Genomic DNA, 22,371 nt, shown 5'->3' with positions numbered 1-22,371 from the left:
AAGCAAAAATGTACCATTCTACTACTAAAAACGGAAATAGTATGAAAAATACTCCATTTCGCTACTAAAGGAACAAATAGTAAATTGTATTCACAAGCCAACCAATCCTCTTTTGATCAGTGATTTGGTCTCAGCTGGTTGGTCAGATTTGAACCGATTGGTCATGCGGTTCATTTACCTCACGTACTCTCAATTTTTTTCGTTGTTCAGTGAAATCAACAATAATTGGTGACCAGGAATCATATGATCATCTGCGTAACAGCACCCTAAGGAATGGTGGTAAAAAGGGTAAATAGTATTTTGTTGCATAAAACTAAAAAAAAAAATGTTCCAGCATTTCTTAATTTACGTGGTTGCTTATCAAACTATTTCCATCGCTGAGTTAAACGTTTGACCACATCTCTAATCGATTATTCCGTACTTCCGCCAAGAATGGGTGTCAGGCCTGCCAACTTCCCTCAAAGCGCCCTATTTTACTTCAAATGGTACCTCATTTTGTATATTTGGCAAAAGGTGCCATAATGGCTCTTTGAAAAATTGTAAAATTTCAATAAAATTTTGTGATACCATTCGCGGATATTACATAAACTAAAATTTCCTAATTTTTTAAGTTTGTGCAAATATTTTATCTTTTTTTTGGGTATTGCACTTTTGTTTTAGAATAGCGAGGCTTACACGATCCGGCAAGTGTGACCACATGGTGTGATGGCTATCGATGTTCGATCGTGTTATCCCTTGAACAAGCGCTTGACACACACGTTTGCTTGTTCAACAAAAGTTTTTTGATATTTTACAGTCATGTTCGCCTCTAACCATGTTGTCACACAATTGTAAACCGTGCTAATGGAAAAGAAAGAAATAATCTTCTTTCGATTAAAAATAATGGCACTTTTTTTGGCAGATTATTCATCTACTTGACCCTTTTAATATCCTCAATATTGCACTTCGTAAGTAAGGAGAGTTGGCAGCCCTGATGGGTGTGTTGCTATCTCTATTTCAAGAACTGCATGTGCGAACGTGCGGATAAAGTGAAAAATGATCGTGAAAACCAAAACAACTGTTAATTGATCGAGGGTAGTCAAATACAAAAGAAAAGTGCGGATAATGAAGGAATGTTTATAAATGCATATGTATGTATGTACATATTTAAATATGACGTGTGATAATAATTATCATTGCAATAACGATAACAAAACATTTTAGCTTTTCGGGGACTCCACCGCGAACGCCACCAACACAGAGATTAGAAAACAACGAAGAACTGTAACTAGACGCAGTGAATGCAACAAAAGTCATTGCATAAACGAACGTTGAAGTGGGCGAACGGTTTTTTTCGTAATTAAATCGACGCATACTGTGTTATTTTGTTGCGCGATTATTTGCTGGAAATCCACAGGTTGGGATATTTTTAAAATGAGTGGAGGCCAGGTCCTATTACCAGAAATAAGTAATATTAAGAGCGAATGTGTTTTCGGTAAAAATGGAGCAGCTGATAATGCATTGAAACCTCACAAAGCAGAAGAATGGGGTAAGAAAATATACACTACGACCCTTAAATAGTAGCAGTAAACACGGGGTATAAATGCATATTTTCTTATCCTGGTTTTGTTTTGTTTTAGAAATTGAAGCGGTGGGCCAATTCCTGTTCGAGGAGTACCATAATTTGGTTTTTGGACCGCGTACCGACTGGTTGGTACGAAAAAGTGTTCTACGTGCAAATTTTACGAATTATCTGCATTCCAAAAGAAATGACTTGCGTCAGCGGTTATTGGATGCAAATGGCACAAGCGATGTAAGTTTTAAATCGTGCATATGTAAACATTTTTATATCTTTTATATTTGTTGATAAAATAACACCGAAAAAGAGCCCACTTCAATCCTTTGAAAGTATCCTGACTAGCCATTTATATATGTAGTAAAAAAACTCTCATGCGATATTTATCTTCGTGTGGTTATTTGGTTTTTCTTTTATTGTGAAACAAATATGTATGTATGCACACACATTTTGACATTCAGAAGGACCGCGGCGAAAATCTAAATTCGCCAGTACCGCCACCTTGTATAAATTCGCCTTGCGTCCTTTCGGAAGTACAGTACTTCTTTATTCGCTCTTGTACTTCGTACTTCGAAGTACGGTCAAATGTACTTCTTTGCGATATTTTGTACTTCAGGAGGGAGATTCTGTAACCAGTTAGCGACAAATTTCGGATCGCTATAGCACTTTTGGTCGCATGATATATATGTTTTTACGTCAAAAGGTGCAATAGCGATTCGAAAATTGTCGCTGACGGGTTACAGAAACTCCCCGAGGTCCTGAACTTCTCCAATCTTCTGGACGATCGTCAGATGGGCTGAGCGATAAATTCGTTCAAACCATTAAAGTCGAAGGGGACCGATGGCATCATACCTGCGCAGCTGCAAAGGGCTCTGATGGTGTGCAATTGGTTGGCTCGTTTGTATGCGAACTGCGTGAGACCCGGGTACATCCCAGAGGCTTGCAGGACAGTCAGTGTTGCGTTTAGGGTTCGAAATTTCAGACGTTGGTATCGATACTGAGTACTCATACTGGCATCGAGATTATGGTATCGATACTCTAAAAGTATCAGGGAGAAAGTATCGATACTACTCAGTATCGGATTCATTAAAATACGTTTTTTGGGATACTAAAATTAATTTATTCTTCAATTGTATATCTAGTTATTTCCTGAAATTAAAACAATAGAAATTTAACATATTTGATTTTTATTTCATTGCAGAACTTACTTTCATGTTGGAAGTAATTTTAACGTTAAATGCACATACATTCATACACATATGTATATATATATATATGTATATATACTATCACGAATTTCAAATTTTATTAAGAAATTTTTGTAAACTTTTTGGGTATACATTTCTGTATCCTATTCAATTTTAGTATAATAAAGTGGAAGTTTGAATTAAAAGTCAATGGTAGTAGGCTACACGTAAACTTGAATAGGTTGCAAAACTGCATACCCAAAAAGCTTCTAAAAATTCTGCCTTTTCGTGAACTTTGCGTAAAGTTTTATGGCCTTATTCATAAAAAATAAAAAAGGTATATAAACTGAAAAATGTATGAAAATGTCATTTTATTAAGCTCTTTAAACCTACTTTATTTTGTATGAATAAGGCCATTAAACTTTAATTTATTTGGTTTATGTTATGCAACAGACTACAGACAATTTTAGTTTATTTTAAGTGATGGACAAATTTGAATGATAGTATTCCATATAAGCAAAGAAAATTGGGTTGCCAATGGAAGAAAAAATTTAAAAAGTGTGTTTTTGAATAAGTATTCGATACTGCGAGTACTTTGCAAAGTATCGAGTAAAATCACCAAATAAGGTATCGAGTATTAAAGTACTCATTTTTATACCCCCAGTATCGATACTTACTCAATATCGATAGTATCGTTCGAACCCTAGTTGCGTTCATCCAGAAGGCCGGAAGAGGCTCTCATTGGAAATCGATGTTAAAGATTCAGTCTCAAGTTCTCAAAAGCTGTACATTCGTTTTTTACAAAAATTCAATGCTTGATTGTACATTAAAGTAAAAGTTGCGGTTTTTCCGCCGGGATTACAAAATTTATTATATTTTAAGACGTCCACCAAAATATTTCGGAAAAATATTAAGATTTAAGCGAGCTGGACCGATTTGAAAATACCTTTCCAATGACACCTCTTAAGTCTAAATCGGAAGAGTTTAGGTTCAGTTATTCAAGTTTTTCTTATACCAATCTTTGAAAAAAGTTAAAAAACAGCATCAAAAATCTCATCATTACGATTCCGTTTAAATTTTTTTTTGAATTTTTTTTAAATATGTTTATGCAAATATTTTAAGCTTAAACTGTTTTGTCATTTGAGAGGATTTTATCAAAAAAAATCTTTAAGAAACTATTTTTATTCATAAAAAACTCAATTTTTAGAGGTATTTTCAAATCGGTCCAGCTCACTTAAATCTTAATATTTTTCGGAAATATTGTGGTGGACGTCTTAAAATATAATAGATTTTATAATTCCAATGGAAAAATAGTACCGAGTTTTTTTTTGTATGACGAGTGATGCAGTCTATTGTACATACTATTTAAAGTATAAAACCACGTTTTCTTAAATTTTCAGTAACTCATACAGCCTTTACAGCCACTTTTTTATAAAATAATTTTGTCGTATGCTACATTTTCACGTTAAATGCTGGCCAGCTGTATGACATACTACATACAAATCACACACACAGCAAGTAAGCAAAAGGCTGAAATTGTTGAAGTTATTTTTTGCTCGTACGCAAAAAATTTATTCTAATACACCTGAGATATAAGTTGTGTTTTCGTATTCTCCAGACAGAAATTGATGAAAAATTCCGAAAACCGTGAGGCGAAAACCGTGTCAATGTAAAACGCACTTTCTGCTAATTATTTACAATAAAAATTTATAAATATTTATAAAAAGTGTGGGAAATTAGATTCTCTTCAAATTTGTTTTGAACGGTTTTTTACGAAAAATGCAAAATAAGCTTGCAAATCGCAAAAAACCCAAAAATCCAAGATGGCGGATTTCCATTCATGATCTATGTGTCACTTAGAAGTAAACCGCATCAAAAATTCGCTACGACAAATTGTTTTTCTTCATACCAATTTACTGAACTAAAAATTAGCTTTTCAAAACCTAGAAGATTGTAAATTTTCGTGGTAAAAACCTCAATAACTTTCAAAGTTGGGAGGTTTAAAAATATTGCATCGGGGGACAAAACTACATCCAGTTCCATTAAATTTCGCACTGACTTATAGGCAATTTGACCACTTTGTGAAAAATTTCATGAATTTGTGAACTTTGAGGTACGTCTTTCTGTTATCCGCAGGGCACGTTTTTATGACCAAAGGAACATTTCTAGGGAGAGTGAGGCTTTGTAACTTAACAAAAAAAATCTCCATACAACTAAGGCGCAGTCTAATGTACATACAGGTTTCTACCAAATTTTCGAAAGAGCCAAAAAATTAATTCGGTGTCTTAAAAAGTTAAACTTATTTGAATCCGTACGATTGTTAAATAATTACCCCCATATACGCGAGCATTTTGTAAGCTGACACCAATACTTATGTACATAAATTCCAAGTCATCAGAAATTGGAAATGTGAGCGCTGTGTTTGAATAAGTAAAAAAAAAAACAACAACAATAAGTCCAAAAAATACTCAGCGGAGAAAGACAAATCCCTTGACACCATATGCAAATTGTTGTTATAACTACATACATATGTGTACACACATTAATACTTACAAACTTTTGCATGCATATACATATACATCTTGAAGATATTGTTTGCCACTTATGTTTATTTATTAATCTTTAAGACTTTTCAATTAAAATACAGTTGATTCGATTCCCTCACAAATAAACTCAAATATATAACTTTGTATAAGACTGAAAAAAATTCATAAAATTTTCATCAAAATTTCAAACTTTTTTCTCAGAAGTACTAACAATTTGTTGAGTGTACAGTTTTATAGTTCTTTAGACTTTAGTAAAATAATGTGCAAGTTTCAAGAGTCTAAGAATTACCGTTAATATTTTAGTTTTTTTTTGTCGGAAGTGTTGCGGTTTTCTTCGATATTTAAAAAAATTGTGTTTATTCGTTATACGGAAGCAAATGCGTCAAAAAAATAAATAAATAAAATAAATTTTGAAGTTCGTCCAAAATGATATGTCCAACACTTTATATGAGTGTATGCAGAGTCGTAAATTGTTGTAATTAATGAATTTTCCATGAACCTTAAGCGATATATGTACATATATTCTAGCTCTTACATTTTCAGTAAGGTATCACACACTGAAATCGGGCAAAAACTAAAAAAAAAAATATTAAGAATACTCGACTTTTGGCTGTTTTTAGGGCTTATCATACATAGATGAATTAAACTTTCCAGGCAATTACAAAGTTCTTTTGTATGGGGAGCGACCCGGTCTAATGTACAGATATGCAGACCAACTATGTATGTATGTATGTATGCACATATGTATGTATGTATATTTAAATACGTGTGCATAAAGAAGCATATTCACTTCCATAGTATATTTAATAGTTTGCTTTTATTTTTGTTTTGTTATAAGAGACGATAATCGTAATCATGCTAAACTCACTGGTTGAAGGCAATGCATTTGCTTTCTTCATTTTCTATAGTTGCAGTTAAAAAAAAAAACGCATAGTAAGAATATGAAATATCAAAACCAAATATAACAATACATTTTTTATATATACATCTGTATAAATACAACTAAGTACGTACATACATATGTGCATACATATGTTTGTTGCACTTTTTTCCTCAGTTAAAGTGCTTTCGTTTATGCATAAAATGCAGTTTGTCATTAATTTTATATCTGGTATTTCCCAACAATTTCAGTTTACTTACACTGCCTATTTTTAACAAGCGAAAGTTCGCATTTTACTGTATAGACTGGTACTGCAACAGTTATTCCGCGAAAAAGCAAATTTTCTTTTATTAATAATAGTGTTCACAACACGAACTTCAAATCACGCTTTGTATTCTAATATATTTATTCCATATGTACATACCCTGAAGAAAAAAAATTATCACTTGATAAAAAATAAACCACTTGTAGTTAGCTTTTTTGCGGGATTTCTATAAAATATATAACTTGTAGTTAGTTACAAAAAGCTAATTTGAAACAAGTTGACAAGTAATGAAGGAGTAATGAAGGAGATTGTTTTCTTTAAACGCGTTTCTATTCAAATATCCTGCACTTCGCAAATAGTTTTTCGAATGGAGAACAAATAAAAGGAAGATCGAAATTTCATATTATCATTTTGAAGTTATGTCTGACGGAGTTCGAATACGGGACCACCTACAGCAGAATATGAAAACAAATATGAAATCTAATAAAATAAGAAAAAAATAAAAAATAAAATAAAAAAAAATAAAAAAAAAATAAAAAAAAATAAAAAAAAAATAAAAAATAAATAAAATAAAAAAATATTTTGTTTTTCTTATTGATATTTTGTGTCCAAAAGTAGTTAGTTACAAGTTAGTTACACCAAATGCAGACTATTCACGGCCATCGCCATAGAAACATAGTTTGCTTTCGTCAAGAAAATATACAGATAATAAGTGACTTTTAGCTCCTTTCTAAACAACTTAAAATTAGCTTATAGTTAGATACATTTCCTGCAGGGTATGCATGTATGTACATATGTATATCCAGTCCAAAAGGTGTATGACTCATTAAGCCTTGTGTTTTTCATTTTCGACGTTATCGCTTGTAGCTTGCGATTGTTTGTATTTTAATTTTAGCTTTATGTATTATTTTGTTATTTATTTCTGCATACCTATACCTTTTATTTATATGTATTAATTTGTTTTTGCAAAGCATCAAAATAAAAAGCTGTTTTTATTTGTTAATTTACAATTTATTTGCTTTTGAAAACCACATGTGTACATGTTTGTTTAAAATCGTAAAAAACGTTGCTAAAAATTATAAAAAAATGCTACATTATAGGCTGCATATGTGTACTTAACATTGTATGCGAAGTTAAGGTGGCTGGTGTTGGATTTCTTATCATTTAACTTTTTTCTGATAGCCATCAATTTATTCTATCTTAAACGCCATGCGATTAACTATCTCAACTCGAAAAACTATCTAAACTTCAGCCTCATTGCGAGAGTCGTGCCGAATGCAAGTCGTTTTTCGAGAGTCGAATCGTATCGAAAATTTAGCGCCATTGCCTAAAATTTCCACTCGACTAGTGTATTAAAACGGAAAAACTTGGCAGCACTGCATAGTTTTTGACAATTTTCGTCGTTTACTTATTTCAGCACGACAGTAGACAATGCTAATGTTGTCGAGTCGTACAATTCAGCCTAATTTACGACTTACGCAATGAGGCTGCTTTGTTGTTGCCAAGTACGATTGCTTCGTCTTATCTCAGCACTATGTTAAGCAGTTAAGTTACGGATTTAAGACACAGTAAATAGGCATGTCTGAGTTTGGATAGCTGGTTTGACAACGCTGAGATGAGATTAAACATTTCTGTCTGTCTGCGTTAGTACAAAGTTACAATAGTTCATCGAATCGCTGAGCGTTCAATATAGAATAAATTTATGGTTATCGAACAAGTCCAAATAAAGTAGCTCGGTGCCATCGATATACTTATGTACATACATTGGTCTTAAGAATTTTACAGATTAATTAACCACCTCCGATCTTTTTTGTGTCTGGCAAATGTTTGCCGTTTTATTTTTGCTAAGAGGAAGTTTCTACTCCGACGCTTCTAATTTGTACAAAGCTAAAGGGCTAATTACATGGAATAAGGTCTAAATAATTTATCTTCAAAGCTTAAGTGCTAATTACTCGAATACATTTGCCTACACTTAAAAACTACTTGCTTTAGTATGTCTCAATGCTTAAAATATGATTGCTGCATATAATTGCAAAGTAACCGAATTGAATCCTTTTTTTTTTAAGAAATTCAAGGTCTAATCGAAGGCGGAAACAACAACCTTTGGTGGAGTAAAACCCGGAGTCATTCCGATACGGAGACCCGGCTTCACGTACGTTGAATACTGCTTGATATTGGCGTACGACAATGGAATTTATGGTCTGTGTTCAAAATAAACGGCACTACCGACGGATGTTACTTCCCTTCCGCTCGCATGCATACAACCGCAATTGTTAAAAAAAAAGTGGATAGCATGTAACAAAGTCCTCGAATAACTCTCGATAGTACTTGGCGCAAAGACAAAATGCATGTTTTTGGCAACATACATAAATATAAGGCAATCGACCGTCCGTTTCTAAACTATACTGCGCTTGTTTAGTAACCGGTGATTACACCGGCTACTGACATCGATGAACATCACCTACATACATACATAATGAGGCCTCTATGCTCCACGTCAAGGAACGCATTGTAATTTTATGCGCAGAAAACAGTTCCTGTTTCTGGAAGCGGAAATCACAGACGAGATCCGGACATACATATATACCCGTACATCACACAACTCCTAGACCGGACGTTGAGCGGACCTCCACATATACAACACATGTCCGGGGGGAACGGCTCCCCACACGTCACCAAACACCTTTCACTTCACTAGAGAAGAGAGAGAAGTATAGGGGTCGCATTGAGAAGAGGAAGTAGAAGATACAGTGAGAAACAGAGAGAGAGAGATAAAGTGAGATATAATGGTATTGAGGAGAGTGAAGAAGCCAGAAGAAAAAGAAGAGAAAGAGAGAGAAGAAGGATGAGGAGAGAGAGAAGAAGAGTGAGGGGAGAGAAGAGAAAAGAGATGCGAGGAAAATGGAGAAGACAGGGAAATAAACATCGAGGCGAGAGAACAAGAGTGGAGTGAGAAGAGGACAGTATAGAAAAAAGAGGACAGAGAAGAGAATAAAAGAAGTGAGGAGATAGAAGGCGGTCGTGAGGGAACGTAGAGAAGAAGGAGAAAAGGAAGAGAATTGAACTTTTCTTCGATAGCCCGCAGTCCAAAATCCTAAACTGAACGTTTCTTTATCTGTGAACAACTCAGTGAGAGGGCAGGACCAGGATGAATTTATTTACATCTTCTTTGAATTTGCCCTGTTTCTTGAAGATATGTATTTTAAACGGGATACAGAGTCCCAGGGTCAGTAGAATTTTCATTTATTGATTTTTTATAAGTTCTATATTTTTTTAACGTTGCTTTCAGTTAGTTGTTGTTGACTTTTTAATAAAATTCAACTCTAAAATTTTAAATTAACTAATAGTAAAATAAACAAGTAAGAAAGTCTTAGTTCGGCGGAGACAAAACATTAAATACCCGGCGCAAGTATTAAATATATGATTTCCACCTTTCCGAAAGCTACCGCTACATGGTAAGCCGGGGTGTATCAGTTTTGAGTAAATTAGCGTCCTTAAATTTCGAAATATTGAAGATTCAAGCATTTCTGAAATTGTCCGTTATATGAAGAGCGGCCTCAATTTTAGTCCGATTTCAATAATTTTCAACGTTTTGCTTTTATGCGGCGAGCACAATAACCATACCGAGCATGGTACAAATTGGTAGAACGGTTACCGAGATACATATATGTATGTGATCATAAGTGGGCGATGCCACGCTCATTTTCCAAAATTTTATCATAAACGTATTTCTTGGTAAAGAATTGTTGCAAGCATCAAGGAGAGCAGGCTGTCGAAGGTGACTCCGAGGATTTTGGGGTTATTCACCGTCGGTATTGGTTCGCCATTGACGTGAATACTCAGTTGCAGTCTGACCTCCTTAGTTCAGGTGGTGAATAAATTTGCCGAGGATTTTTTAGGGGAGAGGATAAGGCTCCTTGCAGTGAAGAAGCGAGAAAGCTCGGCGAGATAACCGTTTACTTTCGAGCACAAGTCATCAATTCCATTCCCAGACACCATTATCGAGCAGTTGTCAGTATAAGAGACTGTAGTGACTCCCTCTGGTGGTTGAGGAAGCTTTTAAATGTAATAATTAAACATTAACGGGGATAGGACAAATTACTGACGAATGGCGACCATTCAGATAGTTCGCCTACCATCGCTTTAGTCCCTGTGGGAGAGAGGAAGCATCAACGTCTTCTAGTAGCGTGGAGTGACTGTCTAAAGCTTTTGACAGATCCAGCGCTACTAGAACCGTTCTCTCATAGGGGCGATTTTGGTTAAGGCCACAAGTTATCTGTTTGTTTATGGCGTTAAGTGCTGTTGTTGTGCTGTGCACTTTACGGAACTCATGCTGATGCTTCGCTGGGGTCAGGTGGTTTGTGAAATACGGGAGTAGCAAGGCCTCTAGTGTCTTCGCTACCGGGGAAAGGAGGGTTATCGGGCGATAAGACTCCTTTGTTTGCTGGTTTCCACGGTTTGAGCAGTGGGACCACTCTCCCCATTTTCCAGATGTTTGGAATGACGAGAGTGGCCATAGACAGGTTGAGGACCTCCGTTAGGTACGCTACTCCCGCAGGACCCAAATTTTTCCGTCGGGTCCAATGGCTTTGGAGGCTTTCGCCTTCCCGATGGCTACCCTTACCTCCCCGCTAGTGAAAACAAGAGGCGCACTTGGTGTTGGCAGTTTGTGCAGCCTTATGGTCACTCGACGTTTGGCTTTGTCCGCCGGAGGATGCAGGATGAACTGGCGAAGCGCGGTCGCCAAAAGATATTTCAACTCTGTCGTCACGCTTCACGGTAGACCACGTAGATTGGTGTGGGTAGAGCAGTGAAGGTGCTTTAAGTAACATCCGCGAAGCCTTTCCAATTAGCTTTGGAGAAGTTGACATAGGTTCGGTGATCCGCGGGAGCAAAGTCGGCAGGTTTATCAATCGAGATGACTATGGGCAGATGGTCTGATGTTAATGTCAGCATAGGTCGCCATGATACGCTGTTAATCAGACCAACTCTGACAATTGTTAGGTCTGGCGAGCCGCAGAAGCTGCCCATAATCCTGGTGGGTGCGTTGTCGTTCATTGTGCAGAATGTCGAATCGTCTATCTGCTCAGTCAAATGAGTTCCCCTACGATCATTCGACAGGCTTGAATGCCAAAGATGGTGGTGCGCGTTGAAGTCGCCAACTACCATACGGGTTTCACCTCTGAGTAGCGCACCTATTTCAGAGCGATATCCTGTCGGGCAGCTGAATATTTCGAGCTCAACATCGTCTGACCGGATAGCAATACCCTGACATTCTAGGATGGTATACCTGCGGTCGATGTCTGCTTCGTTAAGACGATACTACACTGTGTGTTGCGTGATGAATGCTAAGCCTTCACCATTATCTCGCTCGCGATCTCGACGGTGCAATTCAGCAAGGTTGAATTGCTTGGCAACTTCGTCTCTTGGACCGCAGCTATCAATATTCCACGCCTTCCCATGAAGACGGTTTTCTCATCGATCTTGCTCTGAAGTCCGTTGCAGTTGAATTGCAGCACCTTTGTGTGCATTTGTTCGGCTGCTTATGCGCATTTGAAGGAGAATATTGCATGAGTTAATGCAAATAAACGTTGTTAATGCAGATAAGCGGGTCCGTTTGTCACCCGGGTTATGTTAGAGACACATATCGTAGTATGATGTCAATATTACGATCTGTACCACACGTGTGCCACTCTCATATTATAAATCAGTGTAGTTGCAACGTAGCAACGGCAAACTACAATATTGATATTTTAATTTTTACTCACATGTGTGTCCCAGCCATTACCCTAATTAAGCTTGAATCAAACTAGGCAAAAAAATTCCAGGTCAGATTATCAGCCTTATTCTGTATCAAGAACGATAGGCAACACGAACGATTCGTCTGCAGAGGAATGCTTCAAAAATTAGTCCGGCGGCATCATTTTAGCCAGTTTAAATGCAACCGAGACCCTTGCAACGTAATATATGGAAAGCACGACGAAGACGACCGATGGAGTTTAAAATCGCAATCAGAGAGGTTGTCGTCTGCAGACGAATCGTTCGTTTTGCCTATCGTTCGTGATACAGAATAAGGCTGTTATTCATTTCAACGGAACTAATTTTTAAAATTTTAAAGACTCCATATTTTGTTGTTTTAATAATCTTCTTTCCTTATCTCGCACAGGTCGGTACTTTGCTCTCACGCACGAATTACCTAATCAATACGCAACGCGGCTCTGAGTCCTATCGTATTAGGAGCGCTTCTTTTTACCAGCATATCAACAAAAAAATCGAAGAACTTGATGAAAAACAAAAAAATGGCGAAACTACTGAGTATATGGCAAATGGTGACGAAGGCAAATCAGCGCTGAATGGTGATCCTGCGCTGATAGAATCCCTACAAGTGGAAGACAATGCGCCCACTCATGAACTTCTTTATGAGGGTAGTTTGGAGCAGGAGCGGGAATCCGCCTTTCAACTCACCAATATGGGTTGCTATATTTGTCAGATGAATTTTGGCTCACCTACTAGCTTTGAAGAGCATGTGGAAGAACATGGCGATGAATCAGATTTTAAGTTGCTCAAGGACTATTTTAAAAGTGTTCGGCCAGTATTTGAACTCTCCTATAATGTTTGCAAAAACTCGCATTATTTTCGTTTTAATTTGGTCTCGATAAGACGGAATATTGTCATTGAGAAGTTGGTGATTGTGCAAACGCGTACCTTCTATTATGTGCACAATACACGTGTGCCATATGCGTTGGGTGCAGATCGCAAAGATCATTTTTTCGTCGATTGTCATCTCTTTCGCAAAGGTGTTGTGCAGCCGATTGTTGTGGTATTCCATGATAAGTTCAACAAGCAGAAGCGTTATGTGGAGCAGCATCATTTTTGTCGCGTCGAAGAGTTCCCTGTGGTCAAGTTAAGCATCAATCCATGCCGTTTACCAAATAAAATGTAAGCTTTTATAATTATGATTAGTTTTTGTTTTAAACAATTTTCTATTACTTATCACCTTCGTTTTCCTTATTTCATATTTTACAGTAAATTTAAACCAATGTTTAAACTTCCCCAGTATATGCCGCCAGTTGAAATTCGTCGCGCTCTTCAAACGGATTTCATTGAAGAACCACTTTCACAACTTTCCAATGATTTTAGACAATATTTAGATAATAAAAAAACCTTGACCCAACAAAATGTACGCGATGTATTGTTGAAGCTTTTACAAATCGAAGATTGGGATACAATGCGGGAATACTCGAGCTTGGTGCAACGTAATGTTAAGTTGCGTAAATACGAAAACGATTATATTGTTAAGCCAAAGACACCGAAGCATATCCGCTTCGAGAATATAGTTTTTCCCTATGACGATGTAATTGTGCTACCCACCGATGAGGGCAATACTATACCAAACACATTGGACGGCTTAATGAACAGAATGGAACAATTGGCTGAGGAACCTGGTAGTCAAAATCAGTCGGAAAAGAAAAAAACAAAAAGCTACCTCGGCCAAATTGAATGCATTTCATACGGGCGAGTAACGTTCAAATGCGACAAAAAAATACCAGATGACAAAACATATACAATACTCTTTCGACCATCGCGTATGGTGTTGCGCTATCAATATCGCGCCTTAGAACAGTTGGTAGCTATGCCGGCGGACATACTAAAAAAATTTCTCTTCCCCGAGCAAGTTAGGATTCGGGAATTGCCAGCATTGTGGTATGTCCAAAATTTTCATTCGTCTTTAAATATATGTATGTACACATTCATATAAATTTTCATATGTACTTGAATTCAGGTTGAATCTGCGTAACAAAAGTATCTACAAGAATCCAGAACAATTGCAGGCCATACAGTGTGTGGTGAATAATAGTGTAGAGAAAATGGCGCCTTACATTATATTCGGACCTCCAGGTACCGGCAAGACAACAACGTTGGTTGAAGCCATTTTGCAAATCTACATACTCCAGCCACAGTCACGCATACTTATTACAGCGGGCTCAAATGGCGCATGCGATGAAATTGCGTTACGTCTCTGCAATGTGCTGGCGCCAATGAATGAAACACAAACGATAACACGCATCTATTCGCGCGCATATGAGCAACGTTCGGAAAACATCAACGAATTGCTGTTGGAATACTCCAATTTGTATGCGGATCATTTTTTGCCTGATGTGAAAGTGTTGCACGCATATCGTATTGTTGTATGTACGCTAAGCATTGTGGGGCGCTTGGCCACGGGCAAATTTGGCAAAGAAATCGATGGTAGTGGTGTGTTTACGCATGTTTTCGTTGATGAGGTGGCCGCTTCTACAGAAACCGAAACTTTGGTGGGCATTATGGCAACACTTAGTGCGCCAGCAAGTTTGGTAATCTCTGGCGATCATCGTCAATTGGGTCCATTATTGAATTCCAAACGTGCTGCAGATCTGGGTTTGGAGGTGTCATTGATGGAGCGCCTACTCGAACGTGATTGCTATCGCGTCGATTTGGATGGCAACTATAATCGACAAATACAAACACGTTTATGTCGCAATTTCCGTTCACATCCGGAAATAGTTAATTTGTATAGTGAAATGTACTATGAAGGACGATTGAAGGCGGAGGCCGAGCCAGGTGAGGAGGGGTAGTAGTACTAGAATGTTTGAAATTAAGGAGCCAAAACATTTTTAATAATTAAGCGAGCTCAAATTCTCCATTTAGATGTTGTACTTAAAAAAATATGCAGTAATACATTTTCTTTTGTTTGCTATTTATTTACGCAGCCGTTCAGCAGCTATGCCGCGACTGGCATCGATCTCCCAACGCTGAATATCCGATTATTTTTCATTCTATTTTTGGTCCCGAACAACGTGAAAATAATTCCACAAGGTAAATGTATACTTTTCGAATTACTAGCCATTGTATGTACATATGCTAGTATTCATATTTGAAGTTAATATATTACTCATAGAAAATAACTGCAAACCCAAGTCGTTTTTACAGAGATGTTGTCACCGATATCGAATAGACAATCGATAACAAGATCGAAAAAAGAAAGATAACGATATCAGTCATAGTATCGAAAACAATGGCGGTGAGGATAATATTGAAATCCCAAATTTTTATATACATACATAAATATGTACGTATGTGGTCCTAGTTTGCCGTTATGTTTTTTGTTAGCTTTTTACCGATCTCGGTATCAAATATTTTTATCGATAACGGTATCAATGATAATATCGAAAAGAATAACACCAATGATATCGATAACGAATATAGCACTTAAATATTTTTTTTGGCTGTGGTTATTGGGAGTTTATGAGTTTCATACTATGTAGTAATGAGCCTCGATTGATATAAAAAAAAGCTTCTATCACTAACCGAGCATGCGGTACCTATAGTTTTTGCGAACTAATTTCTGTTTTTAAATGGAAAACATTTGTTTCCTAAAACATGGGCATTCTGCGCTTCTCTCTTAACTCCTCTTCTTTCAAACTAAAAAAAACTGTAAATAGCTTATTTAACAAATCGCATCATCCTTATAGTCTATATAATCTGCTCGAGATTACCACCGTGATGGACTATGTGCGCGATCTACTGTATTTCGGCATTAAGGGCCACAAGATCACACAGAGTGACATTGGTATTATAACACCATATAAGAAACAGTATATGCGCATTCAGGACGAATTAAATCTACGCAATTGGTATCAAGTCGAAACGGGCGCAGTTGAATCCTTTCAAGGCAAAGAGAAAAACGTTATAATTGTATCTTTCGTACGTTCGTTCTCCAAGACACTGGGTTTCCTGGATAGTCCAAGAGTAAGTACAACAATCAAATTTTTTTCTTAAAATGATTTATTCTTCAATCTTTTTAGCGTTTAAATGTAACGCTCTCTCGTGCTCGTTCAATTCTCATACTAATCGGAAATCCGAGAACTTTGAGTCAAAATGAAGACTTCAAGCATATTATTGAGCAGTGTCAACTGCATAACACCTTGGTTGGTGCCTCCTACCATGAAGATGGCCCTTCAGTGCAGAAGGACAAATCCAACAACGGGCAAATGCAGCAGCTAGCAATATCCATGGAAAAGTTGAATGTTAACAAGAAGAATATTGCTGATGATGACAGCAAAAATGGTGCCAAATCTAAGGCAAGAAATAAAAAGAAAAGGCAGAAGAAGGCCAAGAAGAATGCTATCGGTGACGCACAAGCGAATGAGAGGGCATCCGATGCTGCCAATGAAGCTCTGAAGAGTAAGAATAGCAGTGCATTCAAAAGTAAGAGCAGCTATTTTTATCGTAAACTTAGAGTTTTGAAACGTAAAAAAGCGAAGAAGGCGACAAAGGCAGCACAAAATCTTTAAATATTGAGAATGATGCAAGCTTAGAAGAAAGTGAGGAGGAGGGGGATTTGTATGTCTTGATGTGTGTGCGTGAGTATGTGTGTTTGCGTTTAAGGTTGGGAAGGTGTGAATTTCATGCCAACATGTGTATGTGTATACATACATATCTATTGATTGGTCTACAGTCTGGTAATAGCAGTTTATGCGCATGAGAAACGCCTTAAGAATGGGTATTAATCGGATATTTATTTTCAACTTCGTAAATACGCGGTTTTAAATCAATCACTTAACACACATACATATCTCATTGCTAAAATGCATTTTTTTTTTTTTTATAAAAATAAGCAAAATTATTTACTTTTATTGTGTTCTTTAAGTTTATGAAGTGTTTTTGCTCATTTAAATGCTTGCTTCTTTTGATTTTAAACATACACACATACGCGTGACATGCTTATAATTTTTCATTTAGTTAAATTGAGTGGAATTTTTCATATTGGCTGATTTTTTATATCATATATTTGTTGAAGCTTTTTGTATGTTGATTTTTTTGCTGTATTGCTTTTATGTGGAATTGATAAACTATGTAGTTTTTTTTATGTTTGGCTTTTTTGCAATGACAATAAAAAAGTTTTTTAATATTAAAAATATGTTTTTAAGCGTAAGCTTCTATTGGCTTTGACGTTTTTTTTTCAAAATTTTTGGTTATAATTGGACATAATTACTCTGGGATTAAACAATTAAGGGTCCGCAAAAATATTTAGAATTTATTTCTAGTTTTTACTTTCAAAGTCATTTTAAAAGCACCTCACAAAAAAACTGCCTCAAGTACACCCTGTCAATTTTAAATTACCGACATCTATGAAACTTGGCTAAAGATCTTTAATTTACTTATTTTGCGCCGAAAGTGGTTCGGTAAGCTCTCGTTTTGTTTTGAGCTGAATAAATTGCTTTTTGTAAACTGGTATAAAAGTAAGTCTTAAAATTTTACTATGCTCAAAAATTGCTTATAATTGTTTTTTTTATGGCTTTCATTAATTCTAAATTTTTCTAAACACTATTTACTCGCATTGTAAGTTCGCACATACATATGTTCATGCAGTTGGTCTAAAGGAATTACTACCTTCATTTGGATGTATCGAAAAGATAACATTGATATTTCCGATGCATCCCTACTTTAAATACGTTTTGAAGTAATACACTGGTCGAATATTTATTTTCTTTTCATTTTTCTCAAACTGGTCTAAAGATTTGCTATCTTCATTTCACCTCAAAAGTTGTCCGATAAGCATACATTTTGTGTTGAATTCATTAGATCGCATGTATTGCGGTTTTGTAAAACTGGTCTAAAAGTTTTTTTTTTCATAATTTACATTTTCTCTTGGCACACAAGTTACTGATAACTATTTTTTCGTATTTTATTGATAAACTCTCCTTAAAATAGACTCCCCGAAAATGGCGCCGTGTGCGTTGAAATGCGTAAGAGCGAAAAATAAAAACTTAGTTTTCGTAAATTTAACTTGCTGTAAACTTAAATACTTCTAAATATTTTGTGATTTATCTAACTGGCATACAAGTTCATTAACTTCAGTATTGTCGATTTTGCAACAAAACTTGTCTGTTAACCTAAGATTAGATTTTTATGCAACTGGTCTAACTATTATTCGTTTGATAAGAAAAAAATTACTCGATTTGCAAGTGGTCTAAAAGGATTACTACTTTTTGACTCCGTGGATATCTAGAACTGATACGGAATTTAGTTCCTAACAGATACCCGCTTTATGAAACTGGTCTTAATGTTTATAAACTTTAAAACTGATATAATTTGCCAAAAAAAAGTACACAATCGTGAGTAGTTCGTAAAAAGGCCTGAGGCATGTTATTCGGCTTCGATGATTTAAAATGATACTACTAATAAAATTATTCACCATTAATTGCCTTCTTCGCTTTTTTCTGTTTGGAGCGCTTTTTTGAACTTTTTTTTTAACAATTTTTTCCATTATTTTTTTCCTCCTTTTTTTCATCCAGCTGCAAAGCCTGCATCCGCTGAAAAACAACGCCAAACATTTACTCTTTACAAAGACCTTTATTTATCTAACGAGCGTTGTGTGCGTGAATCCGCCACCACTGGCACTATAAGCAACAATAGCAATGCCCAAAATAATAAATCAGAAATTGAAGACCTCTTCCCAGGACTACCACGTGTACCGCAACAACACGATTTTGAAATAATCAACTTGCCCCCTCAGCCCAACACTGTTGATGAGGACTTAGATCAAATTATAAAACGGTTGAATTTACTGAAAAGAAAATCGAAGCCGTCCAAGCAAACATTTGTGCCAGCAACAGCAGACATGACCGCAAAAGGCGCAAATGTAATGAACCCAGCAAGAAGCCAGACGACTACAGCGGCAGCAGCAGGATATACTAACAGTAACGTAGAGCGGCGTTATACTTTATCGAATTTGCATAGCATCAATGAAAGGGCTACAAATGTTACGGCCACTCAGAGGCCAGAAAATTATAGTGTCACGCCTACGATTAGAACTGATGGAATTCCTACTATGAATTCATCCGGTGCTCAGACACTACACATCGACGCCAGAGTATCTACTGTCGCTTCGCCTACGCCTACTGCAAATGCTGGTGTTACGCCGGCTCGGTGTCAGCCTGTATACGCAAACGGTCCCATAACATTCAGGGAGGATCTTAGGCGTTCCGGTACTACAAGTAATACTGCCACTGCTAGTGAACGTGCACCTGCCTCTTCTGCTCCTTCGACTCCGTTAAGGTCACAAGCCAACGCCAGAGTATTTGTTGGACATGCAGAATATCCAACGTCTCCGAGATACGTACAAACTCGCACAGAGCCGCCAAAGTCTTCGAAGAAGAGCTGCGTAATTGCTTAGCAAATGGAACTTCCAAATAGCATTTATTTTTCATTTCATTGTTATTATTATTTCAATTATGCAAAGTTTTTAGGCAAATGCGATTGTTGCATTTTGCTTTGAACTTTGCTCGTAGTTTTGTAGTTTCGATGACTCGTAAACGGCGAAAGGGGAAAAATGTTTTAGGGAATAGCGAGAATAGCCAGAATTGAGCTTCATGTTCATGTATGTGGACGTGTTATCTTTCTTGCTAATCGTATGTAAGTTGTTCCCGAATTTTAACTTTTTTCTTTTTCCTTTAACTTGCCGTCTTTTCTGAGGAATTGATTCTACAAAAATAACTCATTACCGCGTAAAATTTTACGCCATATAAGCTTGTGAACTGTGATATTCACAAGCTAATAGCTATAAGTTTGGGGCAGTGGGATTTTTATTTTTTGCTGCCTTTCGTTGGATCCCGAGAAGTTATAATAATTTGGGTCTGCTCGTGAAGCCTTCGGGATAATTTGAATATTTACTTTATTAATTGTCATTGAATAATATTTTGTGTGGAAACCACCGAAACAATGTCAGTCGAACCGTTAAATTTAGAGATGTCGAGAAAAGGGAAATGTGTACACTGGTTTTGTGATTGCAAGATGTATTTGAGGGTGTAATATCGTTTATTTTCTTCCGAGTCTCAAGCGCCAAATTTCACTGGCTCTTAAATCATTAGAGAGGGCTAAGCATTAGCTGGTGGTCTGTTCGCATGCAAAAGCAAACTATGTGTTTTCCTTGTGAGAACTTTTTATACTTGCTTAAAAAATAACCAATGCAAATTTTTGAAGAGTTGCTATTAAGTATTTCAAGTATTCATACTCAGGGTACTTGAGATAATTTTTCTTTTGGCACTTTTTTTTTTGACACTGGAAGCCAGTCCTTCAATGTTTTTTTTACATTTTCGCACTGGCGTAAATGCTAATTTTGCTGAAATAGTTCTCCATTTGCCTAAAATGTGTGGAATCTTTCTCTAGTCTAAAGCTCTATTGCTCTCAACGGCTAGATATTTGAGTTAACAGATGTTTGGAAAGCATACTTTCTTAATAAAATTGGTTTAAACCCTGGTTGTCTTATTTTTTTTTGCTCTGACATGCCTGAGAATTATGCCTTTTGGTTTTATAGCCGTTCGATTTACCACTTCTCTAAAATGCAAAAGAATCGAATATATAACTGGTCTAATAGGCGGCATAAAAGGTGCGTCTGGCTCGCAAGTCATTTGTGTACGTGTTGACTCGCCTTCGCCTACACACAGTTGAATCATTCTGTTTCATGCCAAGAGTCATGTCGGTGTAACTAACACATTTATTTTCACAAATACATCCAAACCGACTCGCAAGTCAGACACACTGTGTATGCCGCCTATAATGGCTTAAGTGCGGTAAGGTAATATTAAATATGAGCTGAAACGTAAAATATGTTTTAAATAAAACGGCGGTTCTTCGCCTCATACAAATTTTGCAATCACAAAATATTCTCTCTTTAATGCTGAAAAGGTATTTGTATTATTCATTTTGCCCAAAATTCCTTTAAAATGTTCGGGTTTTAACTGGTCTAAATTAAACAACTTTTTTAAAATTAAAGCAATTTTTAATGATTACACTCGACTTATAATTTGTTTTAAACCTTAATAAAACTTGTCTTATTGCTCCTTTGAACTGGTCTAATTTTTTTTTTAAGACGATTCTGTTTTTTAGCATATGCTTTGTTTAAATAAGAAAAATAGGAGCCCAAAAAAATAATTTGTAATTGGTATAATTTTTCAACTCAATTTCCGGTTGCATCATAACTATAATAATAGATCATGTCCTTTTTGAATTATTAAATTATAATACATATGTTATTCACATTCACTTTTTTTATAAAGCAATTATTGTCAACCACAATTGTAAGGCACGGTGCACATTAGAGCGATACGATATGCGGTGTTGTAGTAAACAGTGTCGCTCGGCCGATACGCAAGCGATATATGTCGCCGGTCGGAATTTTTTCGTTAATTTTCATTCTGCATCAAATGGCATATACATACAGTATTGTTTTAAAGTCTCTAAAATATTTAGAAAAATTTGAAATTTTTCCACCAAAAATTTTCAACTTTAAATTAATGGCCTCATTCATAAAAAATTAAGTAAGAAAATTTTACAGAAACTGAAATTAAAAATATTAAATTAAATGCTTTACAAGAACTCTGCTGAGAGTGTGTGGTATTCCCGTCGTTGCTAATAAATTTACCTTAAACTTTTTAATCTTGGTTGGTAATCGGATATTTTACTTTGGCGTCCTCTGCTCCGATAGGCGTAGCGTTGAAAACAGCAAGACGGTGAAGCAGCAGAAATTGTAACCCTTTCAGCCCAGAATTTTAAATTTAAAGATTTGAGTTAAGCTATTCAGCCTAGTTGCGTACGTCGTAAATTAGAGTAAAATGGACGACTCGACAACATTGGCATTGCCTATTGTCGTGCTGAAATAAGTAGACGACGAAAACTGTCGAAAATTATCCAGTGCTGCCAAGTTTTCCCATTTTAATACACTAGTCGAATCGAATTTTTAGGCAATGCCATGTACTTTTCGATACGTCTTGACTCTCGAAAAACGACTATCTAAGATTAGCTATTCAAATGTCAGCCAGCTGTTCAATTTAAACTCAGTTTACGTGATCTAAGTTTAAACTGCCACTGAAAAACTGGCCCTTAGTCTGTATATA

The 22,371-nt window shown here is 36.2% G+C and overlaps 1 protein-coding gene across 4 annotated transcripts; it reads left to right on the top strand.

The window, feature by feature from the left end:
- Positions 1-645: 645 nt before the first annotated feature.
- LOC118744946 (putative helicase MOV-10) lies at positions 646-21,448 on the top strand. Of its 4 annotated transcripts, none has more exons than XM_036478392.1 (10): positions 646-1,130; positions 1,204-1,528; positions 1,620-1,792; positions 12,600-13,372; positions 13,460-14,137; positions 14,217-15,034; positions 15,184-15,289; positions 15,946-16,222; positions 16,279-16,681; positions 18,772-21,448. In XM_036478392.1, the coding sequence occupies exons 2-10, from the start codon at positions 1,414-1,416 to the stop codon at positions 19,650-19,652; spliced, it is 4,224 nt and encodes a 1,407-aa protein (XP_036334285.1). In that variant the 5' UTR covers positions 646-1,130; positions 1,204-1,413; the 3' UTR covers positions 19,653-21,448. The 4 variants fall into 4 exon arrangements, with proteins under 4 accessions (XP_036334285.1, XP_036334283.1, XP_036334284.1 ...); XM_036478390.1 differs by having other exon boundaries at positions 646-1,134; XM_036478391.1 differs by having other exon boundaries at positions 646-1,528.
- The last annotated feature ends 923 nt before the right edge of the window (positions 21,449-22,371 follow it).

This window comes from Rhagoletis pomonella, unplaced genomic scaffold (genome assembly GCF_013731165.1).
Source record: "Rhagoletis pomonella isolate Grant_MI unplaced genomic scaffold, Rhpom_1.0 Rhpom_scaffold_00008, whole genome shotgun sequence".
NCBI classification, from domain to species: domain Eukaryota; kingdom Metazoa; phylum Arthropoda; class Insecta; order Diptera; family Tephritidae; genus Rhagoletis; species Rhagoletis pomonella.
This window is presented reverse-complemented; position numbering and strand designations above follow the sequence as displayed.

Excerpts from the sequence above, each read along its gene's own strand:
- LOC118744946 (XM_036478392.1), top strand. The coding sequence starts at position 1,414 with ATGAGTGGAGGCCAGGTCCTATTACCAGAAATAAGTAATATTAAGAGC. Across the intron at positions 1,529-1,619 it reads TCACAAAGCAGAAGAATGGG|AAATTGAAGCGGTGGGCCAA; the intron begins GTAAGAAAATAT and ends GTTTTGTTTTAG. Across the intron at positions 15,290-15,945 it reads CGTGAAAATAATTCCACAAG|TCTATATAATCTGCTCGAGA; the intron begins GTAAATGTATAC and ends TCATCCTTATAG.